The 24,758-nt window shown below is 39.8% G+C and overlaps 1 protein-coding gene across 1 annotated transcript in view; it reads left to right on the forward strand.

Moving 5' to 3' along the window:
* Nucleotides 1–24,758, forward strand: part of adgrl3.1 (adhesion G protein-coupled receptor L3.1) — a 174,270-nt gene that overhangs the window by 141,956 nt on the left and 7,556 nt on the right. Inside the window, exons 17-22 of the mRNA XM_089005759.1 lie at nt 3,519–3,739; nt 10,812–10,878; nt 13,802–13,893; nt 19,802–19,970; nt 22,091–22,267; nt 22,732–22,825. Coding sequence (XP_088861885.1) covers nt 3,519–3,739; nt 10,812–10,878; nt 13,802–13,893; nt 19,802–19,970; nt 22,091–22,267; nt 22,732–22,825 — 820 coding nt within the window. The remainder of the gene's footprint in view (nt 1–3,518; nt 3,740–10,811; nt 10,879–13,801; nt 13,894–19,801; nt 19,971–22,090; nt 22,268–22,731; nt 22,826–24,758) is intronic.

Consider the following 24,758-nt stretch of genomic DNA (forward strand, 5'->3'; position numbering starts at 1 on the left):
TGCGCTGCAGCACGCCTGTGGATTTATTATGAATGTATAACCTGAGAATCTGGGTTCATATCCAAAAATACAAGATCACGGGTCACAATGTCAGTGTGAAGTGGGGTCTTGTCATGGTCATGCTTATATTCATCACACTCACTGATGCAGTGCTTTCAGCTGATTAAGGACAGCCAAGGCGGGCCAGACCCTTTGCTAATCGCAATTGACCAGACTGACACAATTCCAATAATTTCTGGTTGAAAACAATCATTCATTATGATTTGCAGACTGGCAATTAATTAGATTGTAGGTTAATTTGGCATGTCAAATGCAGTCCATTTATTGTGTTTTTTCAAACTCTAATTATATATCTTATGTTTCTTCTTCCCGCTGCGGAGAAACAATTGATTTTACATTTTTAACTTTCTTGCTGACTCATTAACTGAATCTACTTGAATGTAGCTAATTTTTACCTATTTTATAACAGCGGATCGATCGTGTATATACTCTGTGCAGGTGTAGGTGCGACACAAAAATGAGTCCATTTTTGTTATTCATCTGCCATAAATCATTTGGCTCCAAAATAAAAAATAGCAATGACAAAATGAAATCAAAAGTTCCCATGACATGGCCCAAAGAAAAAATTAACATCATACCTGTCAACTTATACGTTTACCCCGTATTTTATACGTTGTTTTAAATTATTTCTAATAATGTCAGGCGTACTACTACTTTTATACGGAAAACAAAAATACATTGTGAACCAATCATCCAAAGACCATTTTGGCTCAAATCCAGTTGGTCTCAACTGCTGGTCGCCAACGACAATGCTGCCGCCGATCACTACTATTGTCACGGCAAACCAGCAAAAGTAATCTCAATCGTACATGTATTTTTTTTTATCGCTGCGTACGGTCAGATTGATGAAAGCATAACGTGCACATGCGCGGTAAGCTATCTGCATTTCCGCTTGTGTTAGCATTTTTTTAACATTTCAAATTATGTACGGCGCATTACAACTTTTATACGGGCATTGTAATAATTTATAAGGCCAGCTATTAGCCAAGGTTAACAGGTATGCAATATTATTATAATACCAATCAAACACAGTCACCATCATCGTTTGCCTTTTGTGAAATGATCTTTTATTATTTCCTTTGAAAAAAAACATTACTCAGTGTTTGCCAATTGGCAAATGAGAAGCTGCCAAGCTGGGTGGCCAGCCACAACACAAGTGCCTGTAAGATGCTCCTGGCAGAATGACAATTTGGTAGCTGAAAGTCCATCTCGAGCTTATGCCTGCTAACACCAGCGCAGGGGAGACAGCATCCATGATGGATCTGGTTCAGGAATATTTGAGCGGCAAACCGTCAAAATTATTGAATTATATTAATTAAATCATCCCCACTGGGCGGCAACAGGGAGGGTGGGAACATGATCAGTGAGTGTGCGGCGCTTTCTAAGTATAAATAAAGGGAGGTATCCTTCTCACAAATCCGCCAGCTTGTGCCCATGTTCAAAATTGCAATCATTGAGTCTAACTAGCCCCATACGCAGAGTTCCATCACACACCAATCATTTTAGATAGATAGATAGATAGATAGATAGATAGATAGATAGATAGATAGATAGATAGATAGATAGATAGATAGATAGATAGATAGATAGATAGATAGATAGATAGATATGTCTGTTGGTCGGTCGACATTTGCACAAAACCTTGAGTACCGTATTTTGGATTGGATTGGATTGGATTGGATATGCCTTTATTAGTCTCACAGTGGAGAAATTTACATTTCACAGCAGCAAAGTGATGAAAGGAATGAAAGTAGAAAAACAAAATACAAAATCATTGAATTATATTTGTTAAATCATCCCCACTGGGCGGCAACAGGGAGGGTGGGAACATGATCAGTGAGTGTATATTTATTTCCTGTGTATAAGACGCACCGGAGTAGAAGGCGCATCTTCAATGAATGAAAAAAAGTTTTCCAAATATAATATATTAATATATAAAAGTTTTCCAAATATAAGGCACACCACATATTAAGGCGCTAGAGTAGAGGCAGGGGTTACGCACTATTTCTTCTACAAGGCGAAATGGAGTTGGTGGGTGCTGACAGTAGTTGAGAAACCTGTTGTTGCTCAATATTACTTCACATTTAAGCACACCTGCTTAAAATCAAGGTGCAGACAATCAAGGCTTTTGGGTGTGCCCAAAGTAGGGTAATTTGTGTAATTTAAGTAACATTTTTTTAATTTATTTGTTCGTTTTTTTGGGGTTGGGGCTTTTTTGCTTTAGAAACATTAATTGATGGACCGTCAAGCTTGGCAGCATCATTCATCGCCTCTCCAGACTGTGCATCTCACCTAGCGTTAATTGGGAAACGTCAATGGCGGCGAGGAGAACAATGTGTTTGGAGTTGTGTGCTTCTTTGTGACTGCGTGTAAGGTCTTGTGTGTCTTTCGATGCATGCTAGCTGATGTACGTGCGCAGACCACTCTCCCGTTAATTACCGGTGGCTATTCGTGACCTCCATTAACATCTTGAGCGTCACTTAGCTTGTAGCCAGTTAAGCCAGTAAATCCATCAGGAAAGCCAAATGACTGCATAAGCAGCACACCATTTTTTTTTAAATTTTAATACCTGTGTGTGTCTTTGTGTGTGTGACGCTAAACGTGCCATCGTTAGAGATGGAAATGAGCGACTCCCTGGTTCCCTAAACTCATTGTCTGTCAGGCGTTAGGTAATTGTCTCCCTCTGCTAGCGCTTTCATTATAAAAAGTCACACATTGAGCGTTTTCATTCGACGACTCTTAAGATCGCCATGGAAATGATGACCCAAATTGCACAGATCATTCTTCCTTACTGCCTCTTTTCTTAAACACCGCTCTTTTATTCTTGCATTATTGCCTCAATTGTAAATGGTAATTTCGGCTTGATTCTTCTATTTTTACTTTTAGAGTGCTCTTGTGTGTGTATATATATATTTTTTCATGTATTAAAGTTATCGATGCTTTTCATGTATTTTATTGCCTAATTACTCGGGGAAAATAAGTTTTGCTCACTTCCTTGCAGACCCCTTTTTGAGCGGTTTGCTTGTCTCATCATCAAGTGTAAATCAGCGGATGTGGCGCCAGCTTGTCACTTATATTTTCTCACCGTTCGTCATCAGGGACGTTTTGATGTTGAGCAATGTCTGCATTATTAGTGTTCTCTTGAAGCGATTTCGCTGTCTGTAATTGTCATGATATGTGATGATTGGTACTGCGGCGTTTTTTTCTATTTAGCCTACAGTCAACTCTCCTGTCAATTTCACTTTTGGCAACCCAGTTTCCAAGCTCTTACAGTTCCTCCCTTATTTGAAGTTGATAAATGAGTGCTTTAGGAATCTGAGTCGCAGCCAACGCTTTGTTGCCTTCTTTTTCAACTCTCTAAAAAGACTGAAGCCATCAGTTTGAATATTGTAAGTGTTGTGATCATCTTTATTTATTTATTGAAACCCTCGCCTCGTTTTTTTTTTCCCCCTCGCCAGATTGCCTGTGCGGTCTTTGCGGCCCTGCTCCATTTCTTCTTCTTGGCAGCCTTCACCTGGATGTTCCTGGAAGGAGTGCAGCTATATATCATGCTGGTGGAGGTGTTTGAGAGCGAACACTCCCGGACGAAGTACTTCTACCTGGCAGGATATGGCGTGCCTGCTGTCATAGTGGCCGTCTCCGCCGCAGTGGACTACAGGAGCTATGGCACAGACCGAGTGTAAGCAACATGGGCTGGTGGAGGGTATGTGATGGGGTGTGAAGGAAGGATGGGATGAAGGGAGTGTGCCTGCCGTCGTTTTGGCTGTGGCATTGGACTCTACAAGCGCTTGAGAAGTGTTACTACAGAGAGGCTGAGATGAGGAAGAAACGGTGAAGGATGGCGAAATAGGGGCATAGACAACTGAAACTGCCTCCAGGAGCACAACACTGTGGCCATATTGAAAGGGCATAAAGCAAAAGCTTGGCCTCTTTGTGTGCAGCAGATTTAATCCCGGGAGGGAGCGTGCTGTCGTCGAGCGTACGTGACGACATACTAACGCATGCTTGACTGAGTCGCAAGCTCAATCCAAGAGAGAAGGCAGCCAACACCTCATTCATACCAAGCATATGCATGCGCCACGTGCAAGAGTCAATCTCATGAAAGATTGAATATGTGTGACCTATGCTTGAGAAATGAGGTCACCGTTTTATTCATAAATTCTCATGTGCTCGCTGGCCACAACATTACATAAGGATTGGATTGGATTAGCCTTTATTAGTTTTGCAGTGGAGAAATTGACATTTCACAGCAGCAGTTATGAAAGGAAGAGGAAAGGAAAGAAGTAGAAAAACAAAATACACGACCTGCTATAAAGACAGCCACTCTTGCGGTGCCATGTTGAAGTCAAAAGAATATATATATATATATATATATATATATATATATATATATATATATATATATATATATATATATATATATATATATATATATATATATATATATATATATATATGCAGTAAAGTCTCGTTATATCGATATCGGATATATCGATTATCCCGGTTATATCGATACTATTTCTATGCACGCACGGAGAAAATTACATGCAAACAGGGTCGGATATATCGATAGTCCCGGTTATATCGATATTTTTTCGGACTCCCTTGAATATCGATATAACGAGACTTTACTGTATATATTTAAGCACTTTATGCACCCTCTTTGTTGCACGAAGCAGTTGTAGATAAGGGGAGAGTATCAACGTGTCCTTTTCACCAGTGGATCAGGGATGTCATGGTGGAATGTGCACCTTGACTACAAGCTAAATGTTGAAAGCAAACACGAAGTTGTAGCATCCGTTGACGAAAAGAAATTGTCTCACACCTCCTGTCTCACGTAAATCCGCTTCAATTCCAAGCCGCAACAGTTCCACATACACATTGATGCTTCTTTCTTCTCATCGCGGGCTCCATCCAGCCGCACACTGTCCAACAGCACCGACCTTTCCGCTGAATAAAGCGGGGCTGTGAAAATGCTGCCCATTCCTAGCACAATTACCCAAGAGCTCCGAAGCGATATACAGTCGAATGACATCAACATTCCTCCCAATCAAAATCGGTGCTGCCATATGCGTGCTGCCGAAAAGGTGCAACTGCTCAGCAGAATCTCCTCTTTGATGAATGTCGTGGCCAAAAATGCTGAAAAACAATCCGTATCTGTTCCACACGACGCACAACAACACAAAGTGACAAAAGAAAACACAAAAACAAGACAAAAAAAAATCAGGGCTTATGAGAGGCTACCATCTTGGACTTCTTTTAGGCCACACGTTATCAAAATAACACAATGTTTTCATGACCTTATAAAATCAAAAACACAAGAACAGCTTTCAGTATGCATCTCATTAACAATGAAAATAATCCAAAAATTAACATTGTGTGACCACACATTGAATGTGATATCTTGTCGCAGTCATTGAACAAAAGAATGACCATGAAGCTGTTTGCCCATTTTACACATCTATGGATGCGATACGTCTGTGTAAGCTCTCAGTCGTACAGGAGTGGTCCATCGATGAAAAGGTTTCTTCAGCCGTCCTCTGTACTTCTTTGAAGGTGTCGGACGTTTCGCTTCATATCCAAGATGCTTCTTCAGCGAATTATAGATGCGATTTAACACTGTCATATGATGTGAGCGATACAGCACTACAGTAATCTGACTGGACACAATAAATGTCATGTATGGATGGCACTAATGTCAAAACGATCCTTGTTTAACAACATTCACCTGTGTCAGTCGTTGCTACGTACCAAATTGTGTGGGTATGAGTATTGTTTTACAATTTGACAGTGTCAGTCATGCAATTTAGTTGAACGCGGTAGAGGTGGTAGTACACTTGATGAATACTTTTTTTCACCGTGTCAGGGACAGCGATTAGGACATTGGACGGCTTATATTATCAGGTTAGAGGCTGCTTGAAAGAGTTAAACAAAAATGGCTACTATCCCAGCGGCTGATCTATATTTTGGTATTTCTCCAGACTCCTGCAAACAGGCACAGCCGGATGCATTAAATGAAAGGCTGTTGTGGGCGTGAACACAGACAACTTCATTCGCTGCCAACCAAAGCGACTTGTTCTTTTTAAAAGCGGCATTTGAGAGAGTTGCTGGTCAACCTTGACATGGCAGAAGAAACTGATTTGCTAAATACGTTTGTGGAACTGAAAGCAAACCAAATGATTTAAAATTGGCACTCGGACTATCCATCTGCAATGTATGTCTCCGTGTGAATAGTTTTTTGAAAGGATATCATCAAACTCGAGTGGTTTAAATCACTCCAACTTGAATATACATGCCGATGATCGCGTAGTGAAAGCCAGCATTAAAAAAGGAACCACACGTCTTTGACAATGATGCACTGCGAAATACAAGGACCGTGTGTGACTGTTCAATTTTTCAAACTTCAACATTTATGTTAAACATTTAAAATCTCTTGCCTGCGTGCCTTATAAATAAGTGCTTCCATACAGGCGGTGAACAATGACAGCACATTATCAAGCTGTTAAATGATTCACATTTTCGCTCCGCTGCTCCAGAGACCGTTTGTAAAGTTCAGCTTTTCACAAGGTGCTCGTCACTCCGTGGAAGTTGGGCGCGCGGGAAAAGGGTTGAATCCGATGTTGAAGGTGCACTGATGCCACTTAGCTCAATATTTCATCTCTGGATAATCAATAAAACATACATCTGCATGGTGGGCTTTTGATGAATGTTCACTGTGTGTGCTTTAGTGGGTTAGTTGACAGAACTCTTTTTAGACAATTAATTTTGTTTGGCGAGTTAAAAAAGGCAAACTTCAGAGATTTGTCACGAAAAAAAAAAAAAAAACTAGGCTTTGTTAGAATTATATATTTGAAGCTATCAATTTATCACAAGTCATGCATTCTTATGAGTATCAAATCAAACACCATTCATCTTTCAAATCAAACTGAGCCTGAGCCCAAAATAGGAATTGCTTTCACAAGTTGAAAATTCTTGACGGTGTCAATAACAACAAACAGCATTAATCAGATGAATTGAAGATGTTTTCATTAAAATAAAACCGTGTTGAATTGAAGTGCTTCGAAATGGGCTTCATATAATTCAACTGACACTTCATTAGGTTCAACTGATCCATCAAATTGTCATGTTTTGCTAGGTGGCGGGGGGGGAGGGTGAAGGACACCAAAAGGCAAGAGGAATTTTTGGAGGGTAAAATGTAGTGAACTAAAATACAAACAGAAGTAAGTACACTGAAAAACAAGGATCCAAACCAAGGATGACAGGAACGCAAAGTACCAAAAAGCGAAAACCGAACAAATATGACACAGACACACACCCTCAATGATGTCCCATGTCCCAATGTCATTGCCATTTGACTGTCATCGCTGGACAGCTCTGTGGCGATTGTGCTTTTTTATGCCTGTAATGGGCAGAACTGTCGCAGCTTGGAATTGAAGCGGATTTACGTGGGACAGGTGATGTGAGACAATTACTTTTCGTCAATGGATGCTACAGCTTCGTGTTTGCTTTCAACATTTAGCTTGTAGTAGACATGCACATTCCACCATGACGTCCCTGATCCACTGGTGAAAAGGACACTCTGATCCTCTACTCTTTCATCTAGAAATGATTCATGCAACAAAGAAGGTGCAGAAAGTACTTAAGATTGAATGTCTGTTTGTGATGTGTCACATTATTTTTTGTTATTTAGTTTTTGTCTTCTTTTGACTTCAAGATGGCGCCGCAGGAGTGGCTGCCTTTCCAGAAGCTCCTGTATTTTGTTTTTCTACTTCTTCTTTTCCTTTCCTCTGACTTTCATCACTTTTCTGATGTGAAATTTCTCCACAGCAAGACTAATGAAGATGAATCCATTATCTGACCAAGACAGATCCCAGAGAACTAAACACAAACTGTAACGAGACAAAGAGAAACACCGAGACAAGACATAAAGGGCTGAGGGAGCTGATTGGTGACAGGTGGAGACAAATTGAGAAAACAAAAACAAAAAAATAATAAACTAAAAATGAAAATATAACACAAATAGCAAAAATACAATTTGAAAATGATGTGCAATAACAAGGTGCAACCAAGCTCACTTGTTAACTGTGTTCTTTTTAAAACATAATTATGTATCTGGTACTGTACTGATGTGAATCTGGAATGCGGACTGAAAGCTGTTTGGAAAAGTCTAAATAACATTGAAACTTTTCCCATCATTATTGGGCCGTGTAACAGATCAATTGAGAGAAGCAGGGTCTCTTTTTGAACGTAAAAGTAAAAATAAACGACTGAAATAATCTAGTTGCACAAGTGTGCATGCCGTTTTATACAGTGACTGAGGTTGTGAGGCGATTTTGTGTTCATTGCCCGAAGGCCAAAATGTTCCGCTTTGGTTTCATCAAGCCATTATAAATTCCCTCAATCCCCTGTAGAAAATGAATGACTGAGTATTTGCCAAAATCATCAAACATTTGTAAAAAAGCAAAACTATAAAGGTATGAAAAGCCTACTTGAACATTTTAAGTTGATTTGAGGTTAACCAGAGGCACAATAAGTGGCTGTCATATGTACAGACTCCTATTTACGTTCAATTATAAGAGCGTGAACACTTCTACAACATCATTTTCATTTATTTTGGTCTCATTTCATTTCTGTAAAAAAGGGGAATGTAGACTTATGTAGACAAAGTCAAAATATTAGAAATACTCAGTCAGTATAATGCAAACCAACACCCATGCAAACCATCACAAGAATATCATCTTATATTCATTCTAATTCATTATAGATGTACATTACAATGAAGTGTCAATCAATATTGAGTAATATCATTTATAATGGCAGAAATTGTCATGATTTCATATATAGCTCTAACGTATATCTTACATATGTATCACATTATTCATGCATTACGTATGTGACATGTCAATCAAATCTCAAGATCCATGCCAAATCGAAATTGTTGCTAAACTTCAAACTTGCGTATTCAGCGTATGTGTGCCACGTGGTGGCCAGTTAATGTCATGTTGCACCTAAACAACCTGTATCCCTACATGTAAACCAGGCTGATTGGATAATAAATCCAGCGAATGCTAACGGTAACGTGCCCTTTTATAGAAGCAAAACATGAGTTATGTGGCACATTTACAATTCACTGCCTTGAAAATGGCACCCCTTCTTGCATTTTTTTCAACAAAAATATGATTCAACGCCCCTTCCTGTGCCCCAAATCTCGCTTACGTCTCATAAGGAAGGTGGGGAGCAATGACTTGACACAGGAGGCCGTGGCGCAAGATACAATGACACAGTGTGGACCCCCTCATAATGGAGGAACACTCTAATGTGGTGGAAATTGAAAGATTAATAATTCAAAAGTAGCCAGCCGTGAATCAGTCAGCCATTTTGCTTCACTGGAAATTTTTAAGCGCAGAATTGTGGATGGTAGACTTTTTCCTTCCTGATGCCACAAATGAGGAACATTTTGGGACAGCCGCAACATATGTAGTTGTGCTTAACTCATTCACTGCCGGACAATGTGCAAAAATATGTCCACTCCAGTGAAATTGCAAGACCCTCAGAAGGACCCTCAGAATATGGAGTTTTAGGACTACGTAAACATTCAATGCAGTGTAAGAAAACTTAAACTCTCTTCGTTCATCAGAAAAAGAGTTAATTTCTAAATTATATGGGTCTGGAGTTATATGAGCTTGAAATGAGGGCGGCTGTATGAAATACAATGCAATACATATTGGTTTATATCGCGCTTTAACAACAGCTGAAGCTGTAACAAAGCGCTAACATGTTATCTGCAATGGAAGTGGGGGCGGCTGTATAAAAGGCAAATGCTTCCTCCTAGTGGGAAGGAAAAACATTACTAGAGGTCTTAGCGGAGCTTGAGTCGCACAGCCTATGCAAGGAAAAAAACAAAACCTGAACACATTTAGCCAAAACTACCAGCACAAATTTAGTTTTTGACGAAGCTTTTCGGATGAGCAGCAAAACATCCGACACCTTCAAAAAAGTACAGTTGACGGCTGAAGAAACCTTTTCATCGATGGACCACTCCTGTATGACTGAGAGCGTACACAGACGATAAAACACAAGATATTTCATTAATTTGCTTCCCCTGAGCCATGGTCCTCAGATCTCCCATGGTCCTAAAACCTCAGTTTGAGAATCCAAAATCTGATTCACAACCACTGAATGAGATCTTTGGTATCTTGAACTTGTATGGAAATCCGTTGCATAGTTTTCATGTAATTCAGCAACCTGCACACATGTATGTGCATTTATGCGCCTCCATTCTCCACCCTACTCTAAACCCCAGACTCCATAAAAGCAGTCTTCCAAGTTATATCTCTGTAGTTAAAGAAATTATCTTTCCCTAACCCATCATGTGACGGTGTAACACACAATATGCATTGTTGGGGTGACCACCATCTCACCTCCAAAGATAGGATGCATATTATAGCCATGTGCTACCACTCTTTCATTCCGTCATTTTTGTATTTCTCACAATTCGAAAGTCATGTAAATCTCATGTTCATTCTTCCAAAGCGCGTGTGTGTGTGTGTGTGTGTGTGTGTGTGTGTGTGTGTGTGTGTGTGTGTGTGTGTGTGTGTGTGTGTGTGTGTGTGTGTGTGTGTGTGTGTGTGTGTGTGTGATTGTGTGCATCGATGTGTGATGCATAAACTGTCATCTGCTGGTAAATCTTTGCCAGCTAGCATCCCTCTGCGACATGTTTTAATCCCCCTGCATCTTTCCACTCTCTTTAGGTGCTGGCTGCGACTGGATACATACTTTATCTGGAGCTTTATAGGCCCTGCTACTCTCATCATAATGGTGAGATACCCACACACACACACACACACACACACACACACAGACAAACTGATTTTCAGTTCACTTGGCTTGGCTGCCATGATGTTCGTGCAAGTCAGGTGGAATTGCCAAATCTGTTTCGGTTTCCTGATGCATCTCGGAAGTGTGAAGGCGGATTAATTTAAAATCGTCCATAAACATGTGGATGAACTCTAAAATTGTCGTCTAACAAAAGGAAAATATTTTGGCTAGCAAATCATTTCCGACGATGGCAAAATATGATAATACGTCACGAAGCAAAGTTAAAAACAAGTATCAAAATGTGTCAAATCAATACCTCCTGTCAATGAATGTAACCTTTGCATGCCGGGTGATCTGTTTGCAGAATAAGCGATAGAGGGAAAGCATTTACGGACAAATGAGTCACTGTGACCCCATTTTTATTTTTATTTTTTACAGTATGCGAAAGTCTTTTTATTTTAGCCACTGGTAGTGAGATAAAAGATGAAGAGAATCAAACCATGAAAATGTTTTGATCATGTGCCTATCGTGCATGATGCATTATCACGTGTCCACAAAATATTAGGAACATACACAGCTTTTGATTATTTATTTATTTATATGCATATTTATTTATTTTATGCATGTGTTTATTTATATTTTTATGCGTGCATTTATTTGTGTTTATGTGGCACATTTACAATTCATTGCCTTGAAAATGGCACCCCTTCTTGCATATATATATATATATATATATATATATATATATATATATATATATATATATATATATATATATATATATATATATATATTGATTTATTTGTTTGTTCATTTATTTTTACATTTATTTCTTTATGCATTTATTTATACTCATGTATTTATTTATTTATATGTTTATGTATGTATTTATGTATTTATTTGTATTTGTGTTGTTATTTATTTCAATGTTTATTTATGTATGTATTTATATTTATTTATTTATGTATTTATATGCATGCATATATTTATTTATTTATTTATTTAATATTTATTCAGATGCATGTTTTATTTATTCATGTATTTATGTATTCATTAATGTGCATGTATTTATGTATTTATGTATTGATTAATTGATAGATTGATTGATTTGTTTGTTTGTTTGTTTGTGCTGGAAACTGTTGAACCTCTCTAAACCAACTTCTTCCGGTGTGTATGTTCATAAAATTGCTCTTCTAGGCATTGATTAAACATTTTCTGGTTGTTTGTACAACCGGTAACAGCGTAACAAATTCACAAGCTACAGTGTCTTCCAATCGTTTAGAAATGGAAACAAAAAATGTTCACACTCCTGGAAACAAATAGCTCGCTGCTACTTCCAGTGTCGCACAAGAAGTCACAATTTTTGTGCATTGGAACCCCCAGTAATAGGGTGGATAATTAACAGGATGAAATGTTTAAAAGCTAAATGGATGGTCGTAATGTGTCTGCACTGGTTTCAGTACCGTATTTGTACACTTCACTGGCGAAGCTTTATTAACACCCGCGTGTTCTGCCGTTTTCTATACAAGAGCCCGTGACCACAAACATTTGAAATCTCCTACAGCTTAATTCGTAAGGTGCCAACAAAGTGCAAATGGAACCGATGTGAATATTATTTGTCCCTTCAGAATATTTCAGCCGAGGGAAAAGGAAAAGCTTCTGTGCTGCTATTTTGACTTGTACACAGAGTTGGAAATAGAGTTGGAGCTTTTGCTCGATGCCGATAAAATACGAAATAGTCACAATTAAATGAATGCCAGAATGCACACTGCTGTGCTCTACGCTTGTCTTGAAGTCAGTCCAGCTGACACTGCCTTCTATCTCTGATCTCACCGAGATTATGAGAGGGAGCAGCGTAGTGTGCAGACTTTACACCCGCTGCTCACCAGACAGCCTCTGAGATGTAGCATAAAAACAGCTTTATTAAAAATAAAAGAAAAAACTCAGGGCAACTGCGATACTTGGATTTGTCCTCTCGCAGTGGTCTGAATGGATATAATAACTTCAGGATGTTCGAAGCTTTCAGCACATCAGGTGAACTTTAGTGAAACTGTGTGAGCAAAATTAGTAGTTATTCTTGGCATATGCCTTAAAGGACAACCGACACCATTTTTTTGTTTCCTAACTGACATCAGAAAAAAATGTTTTATAGCATGTAAAATACCCAAAACATGCAGGCTTATATTTTTAGTCAAATGACACAAAAAACACCAATAAAAATGACTTAAAGTGTCCCAAAACTACTTCAAAATGACCTCGGAAATGGCGAGTTTCAGAAGGTCCCGCTCCCTTGTTCGTGACGTCAAAACAGGACATCTTGCCTTGCTCAAGAATCAAAACAATGGCTTCAGATTCGGAGAAGATCCTTTCTTGTTACTCATCCAGTTATGAATATGATGCAAATAGTTCTTAAGTGGAAAGCATAAATGTTTGCAATCGATTAAAGAAGTACCTACGTATCAGGAATCCAACATAGCATCCCAAAAAATGCACAAGATGGCGCCCAAGCTCCGTTGGAAATGGGCTGATTTGTCTGCTGGGAATTTGTGTCAGCTAGTATCAAATAGTAGTCTTGGTGCAACACACAACGATTCACCATCGCGTTGTTTATGTCTTTTCCTTCTAATTTCGCCATCAACACGGATCAACACGAAGTTTTCAAACCAAACAAAGTACCCAAAATGCATGGTGTGTCGCTTTCTCGGTCAGTGACGATTTCTACCGTGACGTCACGGTAGGTATCGTCACCAACTGAAAAACAAGACGTCCTGAATATTTAGCGCGAGTCTTAAAACTTAAAGGATAGCTATACGCGGTGGAATCTTTATAAAATGCGCTCAGTAGAAGTCATTTGAAGTGATTTTACAAATTATGGAACACAATTTGTTATAATGAACTAACTTGTATCTGTGTGTTTTTCCAGCTCAATGTAATTTTCCTCGGCATTGCTCTCTACAAGATGTTCCACCATACAGCCATCCTCAAACCAGATTCTGGGTGTCTGGATAACATCAAGTAAGTGTACATTCAGTCCTGCTAGCTGCTGCTAGTGCACACTCGCGGGGATGACGATAGGGGGTCATCAATACATGAGTTTTAATTCTCATTTTAGAAGAAGATGCGATGACAGGAAAGCTGTCCTTCTTCTCTCCTGGAATCCACATAGAGTAGCTTTAAAGCCCATCAACACATTATGTACTGTCTGCTTGATCCATAAAATGGACTTATTGAAGAGAGGGGCTTCACTTGGGCTACATCTAGATGTGTTGCTGTTGCCCAGCAACAAGCAAAGAAAGTGCTTTTATAGAAAGTGCAATGCCTCCCAAATCGAAGTTTGTTCCTTTTTTTAACTGCACCCATCTGCCACCACATTACGTACACACGAAACAAATCAAACGTGTGCGTCTTTTATATGACTTGTAACCTGTAGCAGCGGCAGCTTTTCTAAATCTGCTTTAACATGGTTGTAATGATACTTGTGAGACTCTGAGTGGTACTCATTGAAAGTTTTAATATTATATGTGATAGGTTGACGAGTCATTTAAAACTGGACTGCACTTTTCATTGTCATATAGATTTTTAAACACAACAATAAAACACACATACACACACACACACACAAACACACACACATATTTGCATGTCTCAGGCCTGAGATATTTCAGAAATAAACAGAAACCATTTTTCCGTTCCGTGAGATCACCCAATGCGAAACCACAATAACTCATTTGGGTTCCGTAAACGTTCATAAGGGGAAGCCATTTTTCCATTTTGACCGATATACTGATGCAAATTGTGGGACTATTAAAGGCTTTTTGATTCTCAAATTTTCTTATGATGATACTAGTGCAGCGTGTTCTACTGCAGACAAATTCCTTGTGTGTTATGCATATTTGGCAATAAAGATGATTCTGATTCTAATTCTGATTCTGATTAAAGACTTTCTGATACAGAACAGTGGTATCTCAGCTTACAAACTTAATTGGTTCCCAGAAAGTGTGTGTAAGGTGAAAAGTTCGTCTGGCAAACATTTATTTCCTATCAGAACCCATTAAAAATGTGAATAATCCGTTCCCACATAAAACATACTTTTCTACTAAATATGCCTGAAAACTACACAAAATATACCTTATTTTATGTATAATAAAGGTGCTATTGTATTGTAATTAAATAAATAAACTGTACTGTATAATAAAGTCATTTTATTTATTTTCGTAATGGTCGTTGATGTAGTTGCCTCTTGATGATATCTGAGTGAAGTTGCCGTGCTTTCTCGGCGATAATACCCACACTCACAATGTCCCCTGCTAGCTGCTTTTCATTAATCCAAATCAACCAAAGTTATTCAACCTCTTCTATTGGCTGAGACCGTTGCTTAGACAAAACAGAAACACCCACACGTAGCACTGGTCGACTTAGCATACTTGTAGTGGGACGCTAAGTCACACAAACGTACATCTCGTTGGTGTTTCTCGATGATCTCCTTCTCCTGCTTGATCGTAATTTTGTTTTGTGTCCTCTTCGGCTTAACGCTAGCCTGTGGTGGGTCTTTTTTGGTCTAATAATTGCAAAGGTATCCTTGATAACAAACAACGTATGCACTCAAGAAAAGGGGCGATGAAAACTAGTCCGCCAGTCACCGTGACGCTGTTCGACCATGTGGTTTGGTGTTCCTCCGCCGAAAACTGGTCCGCCAGCCACCGTGGCGCTCCGTGTGGTTTGGTTCGTTTGTCGAAAAATAGTTTGTATGCCAAGATTATATTCTCACAAATTTAATGTTCATAAGGCGAAAAATCAATAAACTAAAGTGTTCGTAAGTTGAGGTATCCCTGTATTCATAATCACGTATTTTGATCATCAAAAGTATAATACAGTAAAGTCTCGTTATATTGATATCGGATATATCGATAGTCCCGGTTATATCGATACTATTTCTATGCACGCACGGAGAAAATTACATGCAAACAGGGTCGGATATATCGATAGTCCCGGTTATATCGATATTTTTTCGGACTCCCTTGAATATCGATATAATGAGACTTTACTGTATTTAAAGGGTAAATGTTTGAAAATGATGCATTAACATTTGACATAATTACATCAGCAACTGCATACTCTAGTTTTATTCTATAAAATATGTTTTTTAACAACCTTGATGGTACTAATATGGTATCGTGGATACATCACGAAACATAGCTATATGCCACAGGCCACAAGTAAACATGACACGATTATCAAAGTCAAAGTCAGCTTTATTGTCAAATATGCTAATATGCATGACATACAGCACAGATGAAATTAATGTCCTCTCGGACCCAGCGTGCAAGACATGCAAGGCACTTATAAGGTGGCTAAAAAAGACATACAATTGACAACAGACAATACATGTCATTTCTGTATGTAAAGTGAGGTAGTGTCGTATGGAAAGTGAGGTAGTGACGTATGTAAAGTGAGGTAGTGACATATGTAAAGTGAGGAAGTGACGTACATAAAGTGACGTAATGTCGTAATTGCAAAAACAAACAACTAGAAAGGGTTGAAGTGAGGTCTTGTCTAATGAGAAATAACAAAAAATAGAGTTCAGGATGATCGTACAGCATGTAGCGTGTACTCAGAGTTCGCTGAGTGTGGCAGTGGGAAGGGGCAGGCTGGGCAGGGCTGGGAGGGAGTTATGTGTGTGCACTAAATAAATGAACCTGGTTTATGGGTAAATTGTAGAATAACAAAGACCGGTTGGTCATATTGTTCATAGAGATTAGCCTTTAGGTTACATTGGACCTGTCTGTCTGGGCCCGTTCTGCATTCTGCCTCCATATTCACTGTATAAACCCAAAGGGAGACGTGTCTGAATGTGACCGCTCCTTCCAATCTCATATCCATTGTCTTTCTTTAATTCAACATGTTTGCACGAAACACATCTCATTTTTGTCTGACATCATCTCAAGAGGCCTCTGATTGAAAGTCGCGTCATTATTGTCTGCATATGACCCTCTGAGAACATTGCATAAAAATATGACTTCATTCCAGAACCAACGCTGCGTCTCTGTCTGCCTGTGCTAACTAATCACGGCTGTGTTATTCTCTCATTCCACCAACGCGCGAGACAAAAGGCTTCGGTCTAATTTGAGCAATACGCCACAGCTCAGTGGCGAGTGGCCCGCCGACATGCTGCGCACGATGAAGTCAATCACAAGACGGTGGGAGCATTCCTTGTGCTTATAAACGCCAACGCCGCCGTCTCGTTTAGTGACAGCGCTGGGACCCGCAGGATGTTTCCCTCAGTGCCTTTCTGGGAGATGTGATCAAAAGGCCTGATGATAGATTAAAATCAAAGAGCACTTTAAAGAAGCGGACCCCTCCCCCTTCTAACATTTTTAATGGCATACTCGTTTTCCGTGAATATGCTGAAGGTTGAATAGATTGTAATCTCGCTAGCTTTATTAGTCATGTCCCGTTTCCTCATTAATCATAATCATAATTGTGCCCTTTTTTTCCCTCTCTCCTTCCTTTTTGTTTTCTTTGTCCCTTTCATTTCAAAAGATCATACGTTGCCTTTGGTAAGGCCGTTCTCCAATCAAGATGCCCCGCAGACATTTTGATTGCTTTGCCTGTCGTTTTATGTGACTTTAGAAGTAGCTTCCCTTTCTTAATAGACCCGGTTGTGTCGACTCATCTCCCTGGAATATGAATCGCTTGAACACGTGTGACGTTTGTGAGCTGATTCTTTGACCCATATAACTTGCTGTTGAAACGTTACACTGGTTCGATGTGAGCGAGGGGAAGCAGCTGAGAGGCTGACTTTAGGGAGCAGTGAGGGGGAAGAGAGAGGGCAAAGAAGGAAGGAAAAGAGGGATGAGCGTGCTCCTTTATTGGAGAGGGTCGCCAGACGGGCTTTATTGGCGCTTATGTCTCGGCTGAATGGTGCCAGAGAGGGCAACATCAAATCAATCACCTCAGTCGCACTCACTTACTCTCCTCTTTGCTTTCTCCTACTTACTCCCGACTTTCCTAATATCTCGCTAATATCCTTTGCAAACCCCAACCCCAACCACCACCACCACCCCTTCCTCATTGTGTTTCTATTCATTCCATGGAAGGTGATCACTGGCCAGTTAGCCAATCGCATTAGAGGCCATTATCTAAGTTGAAGTGGAGCAGAAACGGTGACCTTTCTTGGCGAAATGTCACTTTCAGATGCCCGTAGTATCCCTCAACCTGCATGCCTCGAGGAAGCAGTTTTGCTCACACCGTTTGACACACTCAAATTATGCTCGGGTATGCGGTGAATGCGTACATGACAGCAACTGGCAAGTAATTAAACGGCTAGGCTAGCTGTTGGGTCTTTCAAAAATGTTGAAAACTTTGAAGCTAGATCATCGAAATCAAAATACAGTAAAGTCTCGTTATATCGATATTCAAGGGAGTCCGAAAAAATATCGATATAACCGGGACTATCGATATATCCGACCCTGTTTGCATGTAAATTTCTCTGTGCGTGCATAGAAATAGTATCGATATAACCGGGACTATCGATATATCCGATATTGATATAACGAGACTTTACTGTATGTATATATATGACAAAATTCCATCCTATCGGTAAAGTGATCTGAGTAGGTCCGAGTTGGACCACTTCAATACCACACATTAGCATAAAAGAATAGAGTGGAATTCACAGCAGGCGAAGCAGACCGAACTGCAAAACAACAGTTGGCACTGTAAGAATGCGGCAACCTTAAAAAGTAACAGTCTGTGCCAGACAGAAAATAAATAGTATTTGCTTTCCAAGGCTGGCCTCTATATGTCTACATAGAGGGGGGGGGGGGGGCAGAAAAGAAAGTAAAAAGCAATACAGCTAAATTTAGAACAGACCATAAGCTTAAAAGTAAAAAAAAAATGTAGAGCATGCACAAGCCAGAAATGGAGAACTCAAATGTGAAAGCAGCCTGTAGCTTGGCCATTGATCTGTTTCCCCATCCTGTTTTCCTGCCTTTTTTTGACAAATGATTATTTGATAAGACTGCTGGAATGCCAGACGTGCAAAAATGTGTCAACTCCAGTGCCAGGGTTTTTATCATTGTCACTTGAATTCTAAGACCAACAGAATATTGCGTTTTAGAACTACATAAAAATTCAATACAGTGGTAGAAACCTTAGACTCTCTTCTTTCATCAAAAAAGAGGTAATTCCTAAATTATATGGGTCTGGAGTGATATAAGCTTGAAATTAGGGCAGTTGTCGAAAATACAATGCAATACATACGTATTGGCTTATCGATCGCTTTAACAACAGCTAATCCTGGAACAAAGCGCAAATGTGGAAAAAAAGAGAAATGCTGCCCCCATGTGGAAAAGATAAAACATTGCCAGAGGCCATGGCCTGTGCTTTATCGGCACCCAAGCATGAAAAAACAATTGGGAATGGCGCTGTACGTCATATTTTCAATTCCCGAATAAATTTGTGAATGGCAGTGAATGAGTTAATTTTATTGCACTTGCTAACGTCTATAAGACCAGAACGATTTTAGGATATCAGCACAGTTATAGCCTCCCCCACTTTTTTCTGCATTTGTGATGTTTGACAGTCGAGTTTGAAACTTGAGGAAAACCACAATTGTTTGTCTCCATCCAACTTTGTCGGAGATTTAGGTAACCCTCCCTAACCCCTTTCTCATCCTTGATGGCACCACGTTGCATCACAGTTGGCTGCAGAGCATTTTCTGATCGAGGGCAAGAGACAAGGTTAGCATAGCGCAAAGGGAAAAGTACTCTGGCTCAAATAGGGGTCCATTATCCATGGCTTCTACTGACCTTTATGTTTGACGCATTTAGAGAATTATCATTCTTTTCAAAAACTGTAGTATGCGGAGTGCAGCGCAAGGTGGGGGAAAGTTTTTTTCTCACAGATCCTCCCTTTCCTGCAGGTCTTGGGTGATCGGGGCCATAGCCCTGCTGTGCTTGTTGGGCCTCACCTGGGCTTTTGGTCTGATGTACATCAACGAAAGCACTGTCATAATGGCTTATCTTTTCACCATCTTCAACTCACTGCAGGGCATGTTCATCTTCATCTTCCACTGCATTCTGCAGAAAAAGGTGAGTAACATATACATGGATTGCACTGGTATAACCTCATTAGCATGACTGAGCTTACATGGTAACGACCGAAGAAGTCTGTTGTAAGCACGGTCTAAATTAAACCTAAGGTTTAAACCTACGATGTCCTTTTGGTATATATATATATATATATATATATATAGGCCCAGAGTTAACAGCACAACTGTAGTTCGCTGACAATGCTCTTCGGATGAGGAGGGTAACGTCCAACACCTTCAAAGATGACGGCTGAAGAAACCTTTTCATCAATGGGCCATTCCTGTACGACTGAGAGCTTACAAAGACAAAGCTTCAGCTGTTGTTAAATCACTATATTAAACAATATGTATTGTATTGTATTGTCTAATCCGGTGCGCCTTATAGTCCGGAAAATACGGTTTCCAAGGAGTCTAAAGTCCTGTCATATTTCCAGATGTCCCACACTTTGTCACCTCCTATGGAAGAGGAGCAAGATCTAGCGATAACATTTATCCTATACTCAATACACAGTCATGAGGCGTCAGTCCCATTGCGGGTTTTGGGTTTTCGGTGTATATGCGTGTGCGTGAGAGCATGTGCATGCTTGTGCATCTGCGTGTGTCGCAGGTCTACTTAAGGTATGTGTAAGGCCATCAGATCAGGTGTCTAGAGAGATGTGCTGAGGTTTTCTTTGGCTGCCGCCCAGCATGGTTTCTCACAAGATGCACGGAGTGGCTCACCACACAGCTGTTCAAACAGTGCATGCGACGAAATACGGCTGCTAATACAAAAAGCTTGTTAAAAAGTAATTACAGTGCTATTTGTTCTAACTTGATTAGGATCTAAATGCAGATGTTTTGTGTGTACAAGTGCATCGTATGACTCCTGGAGGAATATGGGCATAACAAATGCAGTCGTAAAGTTGGGTCGGTGATAAGTTAATCCTGTAATAGCGACATTTTGATGGAGTCGATGTTTGTATAGGAAACCTCAGCAGTTCACAGGATAATATATCAAATTAAGCCATTATTTTTGTCCCAACGAAGCTGCGGGTAGACACAGGATGTGGCCACAGTTCACATCTGTATAGGGTCCTTGTTATTGCGACACATAGACGATCGTCTCCTAAAGGCATTTTTTTTTAATGCTAGTGGTCTCAATCATCAGTACATAGACACCTAAAAGCTAGCAACCACTCATTTGACAACAGTGAGGTTAAAACCTTAGGTAAGAAAATAGATGGTTTGAAAGGGGATTAAAAGAAGCAATTTTTGTAAAACAGCGAAATCCTTCACTAAATCGCCATGGTGGTTTGAGGTTTAATTTGGATCATGCTTACAACAGACTTCTTAGATCATTACCACATAGGCTTCGTCATGCTAATGATGTAATACCAGAGCGAATGGGGCAATCAGGGCCAGTCATAGTGCATAATCAGACGGACAAAAGAAGTGATCAGATTAGCTTCAGAATGTAGTCCACTGCTACCCCCAACCTTAGTGCAGGGACCTATTAGAGCAGAGGACTGGCACCGCCACATCTGTCCATTCGGGATTATATAGGGCCGGAGGTACCAGCACAAATTTGGTTCATTGACGAAGCTTTTCGGATGAGGAGCGAAACGTCCGACACCTTCAAAGAAGTTCAGATGACGGCTGAAGAAACCTTTTCAATGTCAAAAATGTAACAAAATAAATTTAAAAAACTCCGGCTGACAGAGAATCACATTCATATATGTTGAAATGCAAATGCAAAATCAAAAACAGTGCTGTCGTATTATCCAGCTGAAAAGGCCCAACCGCTCAGGAGATTCACCTCCTTGATGAATGTCGTGGCCAAAAATGCAATCCGTATCCATTCCAAACAGCGCAAAACAATTCAAAGTGACAAAATAAAACACAAAAACTACACAAAAACAACAAAACAATCAGGCCTCGTCAGACCACTTGCTGACAGCTGCCTTCTCGGGCGCCATCTTGGACTTCTTTTTCGGGAAGACAAAAAACGAATTCTACTGTTTAAACCAAAAATGGTGGCGATGGGGTGTGTCTAAATCTTAGCAATTGTGATGATACAGTCAGCAACTTACAACATCAATAAGAACATGTACTCCCCCCTCGATCCCCGTCCCTCGTCTGTAGGTGCGTAAAGAGTACGGCAAGTGTCTACGTACTCACTGCTGTAGTGGCAAAAGCGTGGAGACTTCCATCTCCTCCTCCAAAACCACCACCTCGCGGACACCTGGCCGCTACTCTACAGGCTCACAGGTGAGCTTACCTGCCTGCACGCCTGGACGCTACAGCACAGCAGAATCTCAGGTGAGACAGCTACACGCTAGCGGGGTTTTGGGCTACTGTGTTTCACTTTCAACCGTACATCCAATTTGGCACGTTGAACTCATTGTCGCTAGGTGCATTTTTAGTTCATTTGAAGTTGAAAGTGGAGCTAGCCTAAGCCTTGACTCACAGCTGTGCCTATGTTGTAGATGTTGGCAAATTGTTTTGAAGTGTAAATTGACTAGACGGTGGATTTTAATCCCCTTCCCTATTATCCCTGCACTACTTGTTTTCTTTTTTTTTTTTGTTGCCCTTCCATGCTAATTGCCCATTTTTTGAACATCACACCCTTTGATTATTTTTTCCCAAATTTGTCTTACATTGACCCACAATGCACTGCCTGACTGTTCTTTCTTCCTTTTCTCATTATGGTTTTACCTCTTTTTTTCCCCACACTACTTCCTCCTCTTCCCTATATTGTCTGGATTCCTCCTACGTGTGCGTAGAGTCGAATCAGGCGGATGTGGAATGACACCGTGAGGAAACAGGAGTCTTCCTTCATCACAGGAGACATAAACAGCTCTGCCACGCTTAACAGAGGTAACTGCGTGATATCACACATTTGCTTGCCCATCACTGTCAACATATCCTCTTTATTGCAAGCATAAGGCTCAGCTATCATATGCCGTCATTCAGTGATTTTGTTTTTCATCTCAGCAGGAGGGTGCACACTGTATTTGATGAAATAGCAAGCATTATTTTGTAAATAAAAACACATTTTTGGGGGATTTGCTAAAGATTGGAACAATTGTGCTTTGAATAATAATAATAATAATAATAATAATAATAATAATAATAATAATAATAATAATAATAATACATTTTATTTATCAGCGCCTTTCAAAGCTCTCAAAGACACTGACAATCACAAAACAAGCACAATAAAACCACAGATACAATTATAAATAAGAGAAGTGATAAAACTACACAAAGATTGTGATTTTAATCAGAATCAGAATCAGAATACCTTTATTCGTCCCGCAATGGGGAAATTTGCAAAATAGGTATATATATATATATATATATATATATATATATATATATATATATATATATATATATATATATATATATATATATATTTATATGGTATGCTATTTGTTTGTTGGAACCATTTTCATTGCTAAAAATTCAAATTAAATAGGTGGCTCTTCTCATGGAATGCAGAAGAACATTTCAGAGATCATCTAGGACATATTTTGTAGAGTTAAACGTTGCTGATGCTCTTTTATGAGACCTTTGCATGGCACAAATCGATCCAATGAAGTGTCCAGTCAGTGTGCGTGTAACAGATACCTGTAGAATAGTTCACTCAGTGATGCATTCACTGATATCTACTGCAGCCACTCCCGAGAAGGTCAAAGCAGTGCTATAAAGGAAGTGTGTGTGTCATGCAAATAGTGAAATATACTCGCACTTCCATTTGTTAGTCTCCAAGTTGAGGTGTAGCTCGCTTTTCCTCCAGGCTTCTAATAAGCCGTTAGCATGACAGATGGATGCTTAAGCAGACGCGCAATGTCAGCGTCTGAATTATCACACACTTAGTGAAGGAAGTGTTAGCACCTCCTTGCTAGCATACCCACCTACTCCTTCTCATCTTTGTCACACCAACTGGACAGTGTATACAGTCCTGTAAAGTGCAGGGCGCTGCTTAGCATACACAGTATATATATATGGTATGCTACTGGTATGCTATTTGTTTGTTGGAACCATTTTCATTGCTAAAAATTCAGCTCATTTTTAGCGATTATTCACTTTGCCCAAGGCTGCTATATCATGAACTATAGAATACAATTTCACCGGAGTAGGTGTGTGTCAACTTTCAGTCGTATAGGAGTGGTCTATCGATAAAAAGGATTCTTCAGATCTCATCTGCACTTCTTTGAAGGTGTCGGATGTTTCGCTCCTCATCCGAAAAGCTTCTTCAGCGGACTAAAATTGTGCGGGTACCAGAGCTAATGGGACAATCAGAGCCAGGCATAGAACATTAGTGGTGACCAGACAGAAGAAAAAAAAGTAATCACATTAGCTTCAGGGAGAAGCCTACTGCTCCCTCAACCTAAGAGCAGGGACCTATCAGCGCAGAGGTCTGGTACCTCCACCTCTGTCCATACAGTATATAGGGCCAGAGCTACCAGCACAATTTTAGTTCGCTGGCGAAGCTTTTCGGATGAGGAGCGAATCGTCTGACACCTTCAAAGAAGTAAACATGACGAATCCTTTTCATCGATTCACCCGAGTAGAAATAAAATTGTACAATCACACACTTTTGAAGGCGATTCCCTTAATTTCAATGAAAATAATGAATTGTCAAAAAAGGTTTTTTCATCCAATCATTCGTTTCTGGGTGTGAATACATTTTGTAGACAGTTCGCAGGTCACAATATGATTTGGTTTGTTCACTTGTGTACATCTATATCCAGAAGATGTCGTATGACTGAGCCGTAACATGTTTTTGCAGCAATGGCAAGCC

The sequence above is a fragment of the Hippocampus bargibanti genome, linkage group LG10 (assembly GCF_051943395.1).
Source record: "Hippocampus bargibanti isolate YZ-2025 linkage group LG10, ASM5194339v1, whole genome shotgun sequence".
NCBI lineage: Eukaryota > Metazoa > Chordata > Actinopteri > Syngnathiformes > Syngnathidae > Hippocampus > Hippocampus bargibanti.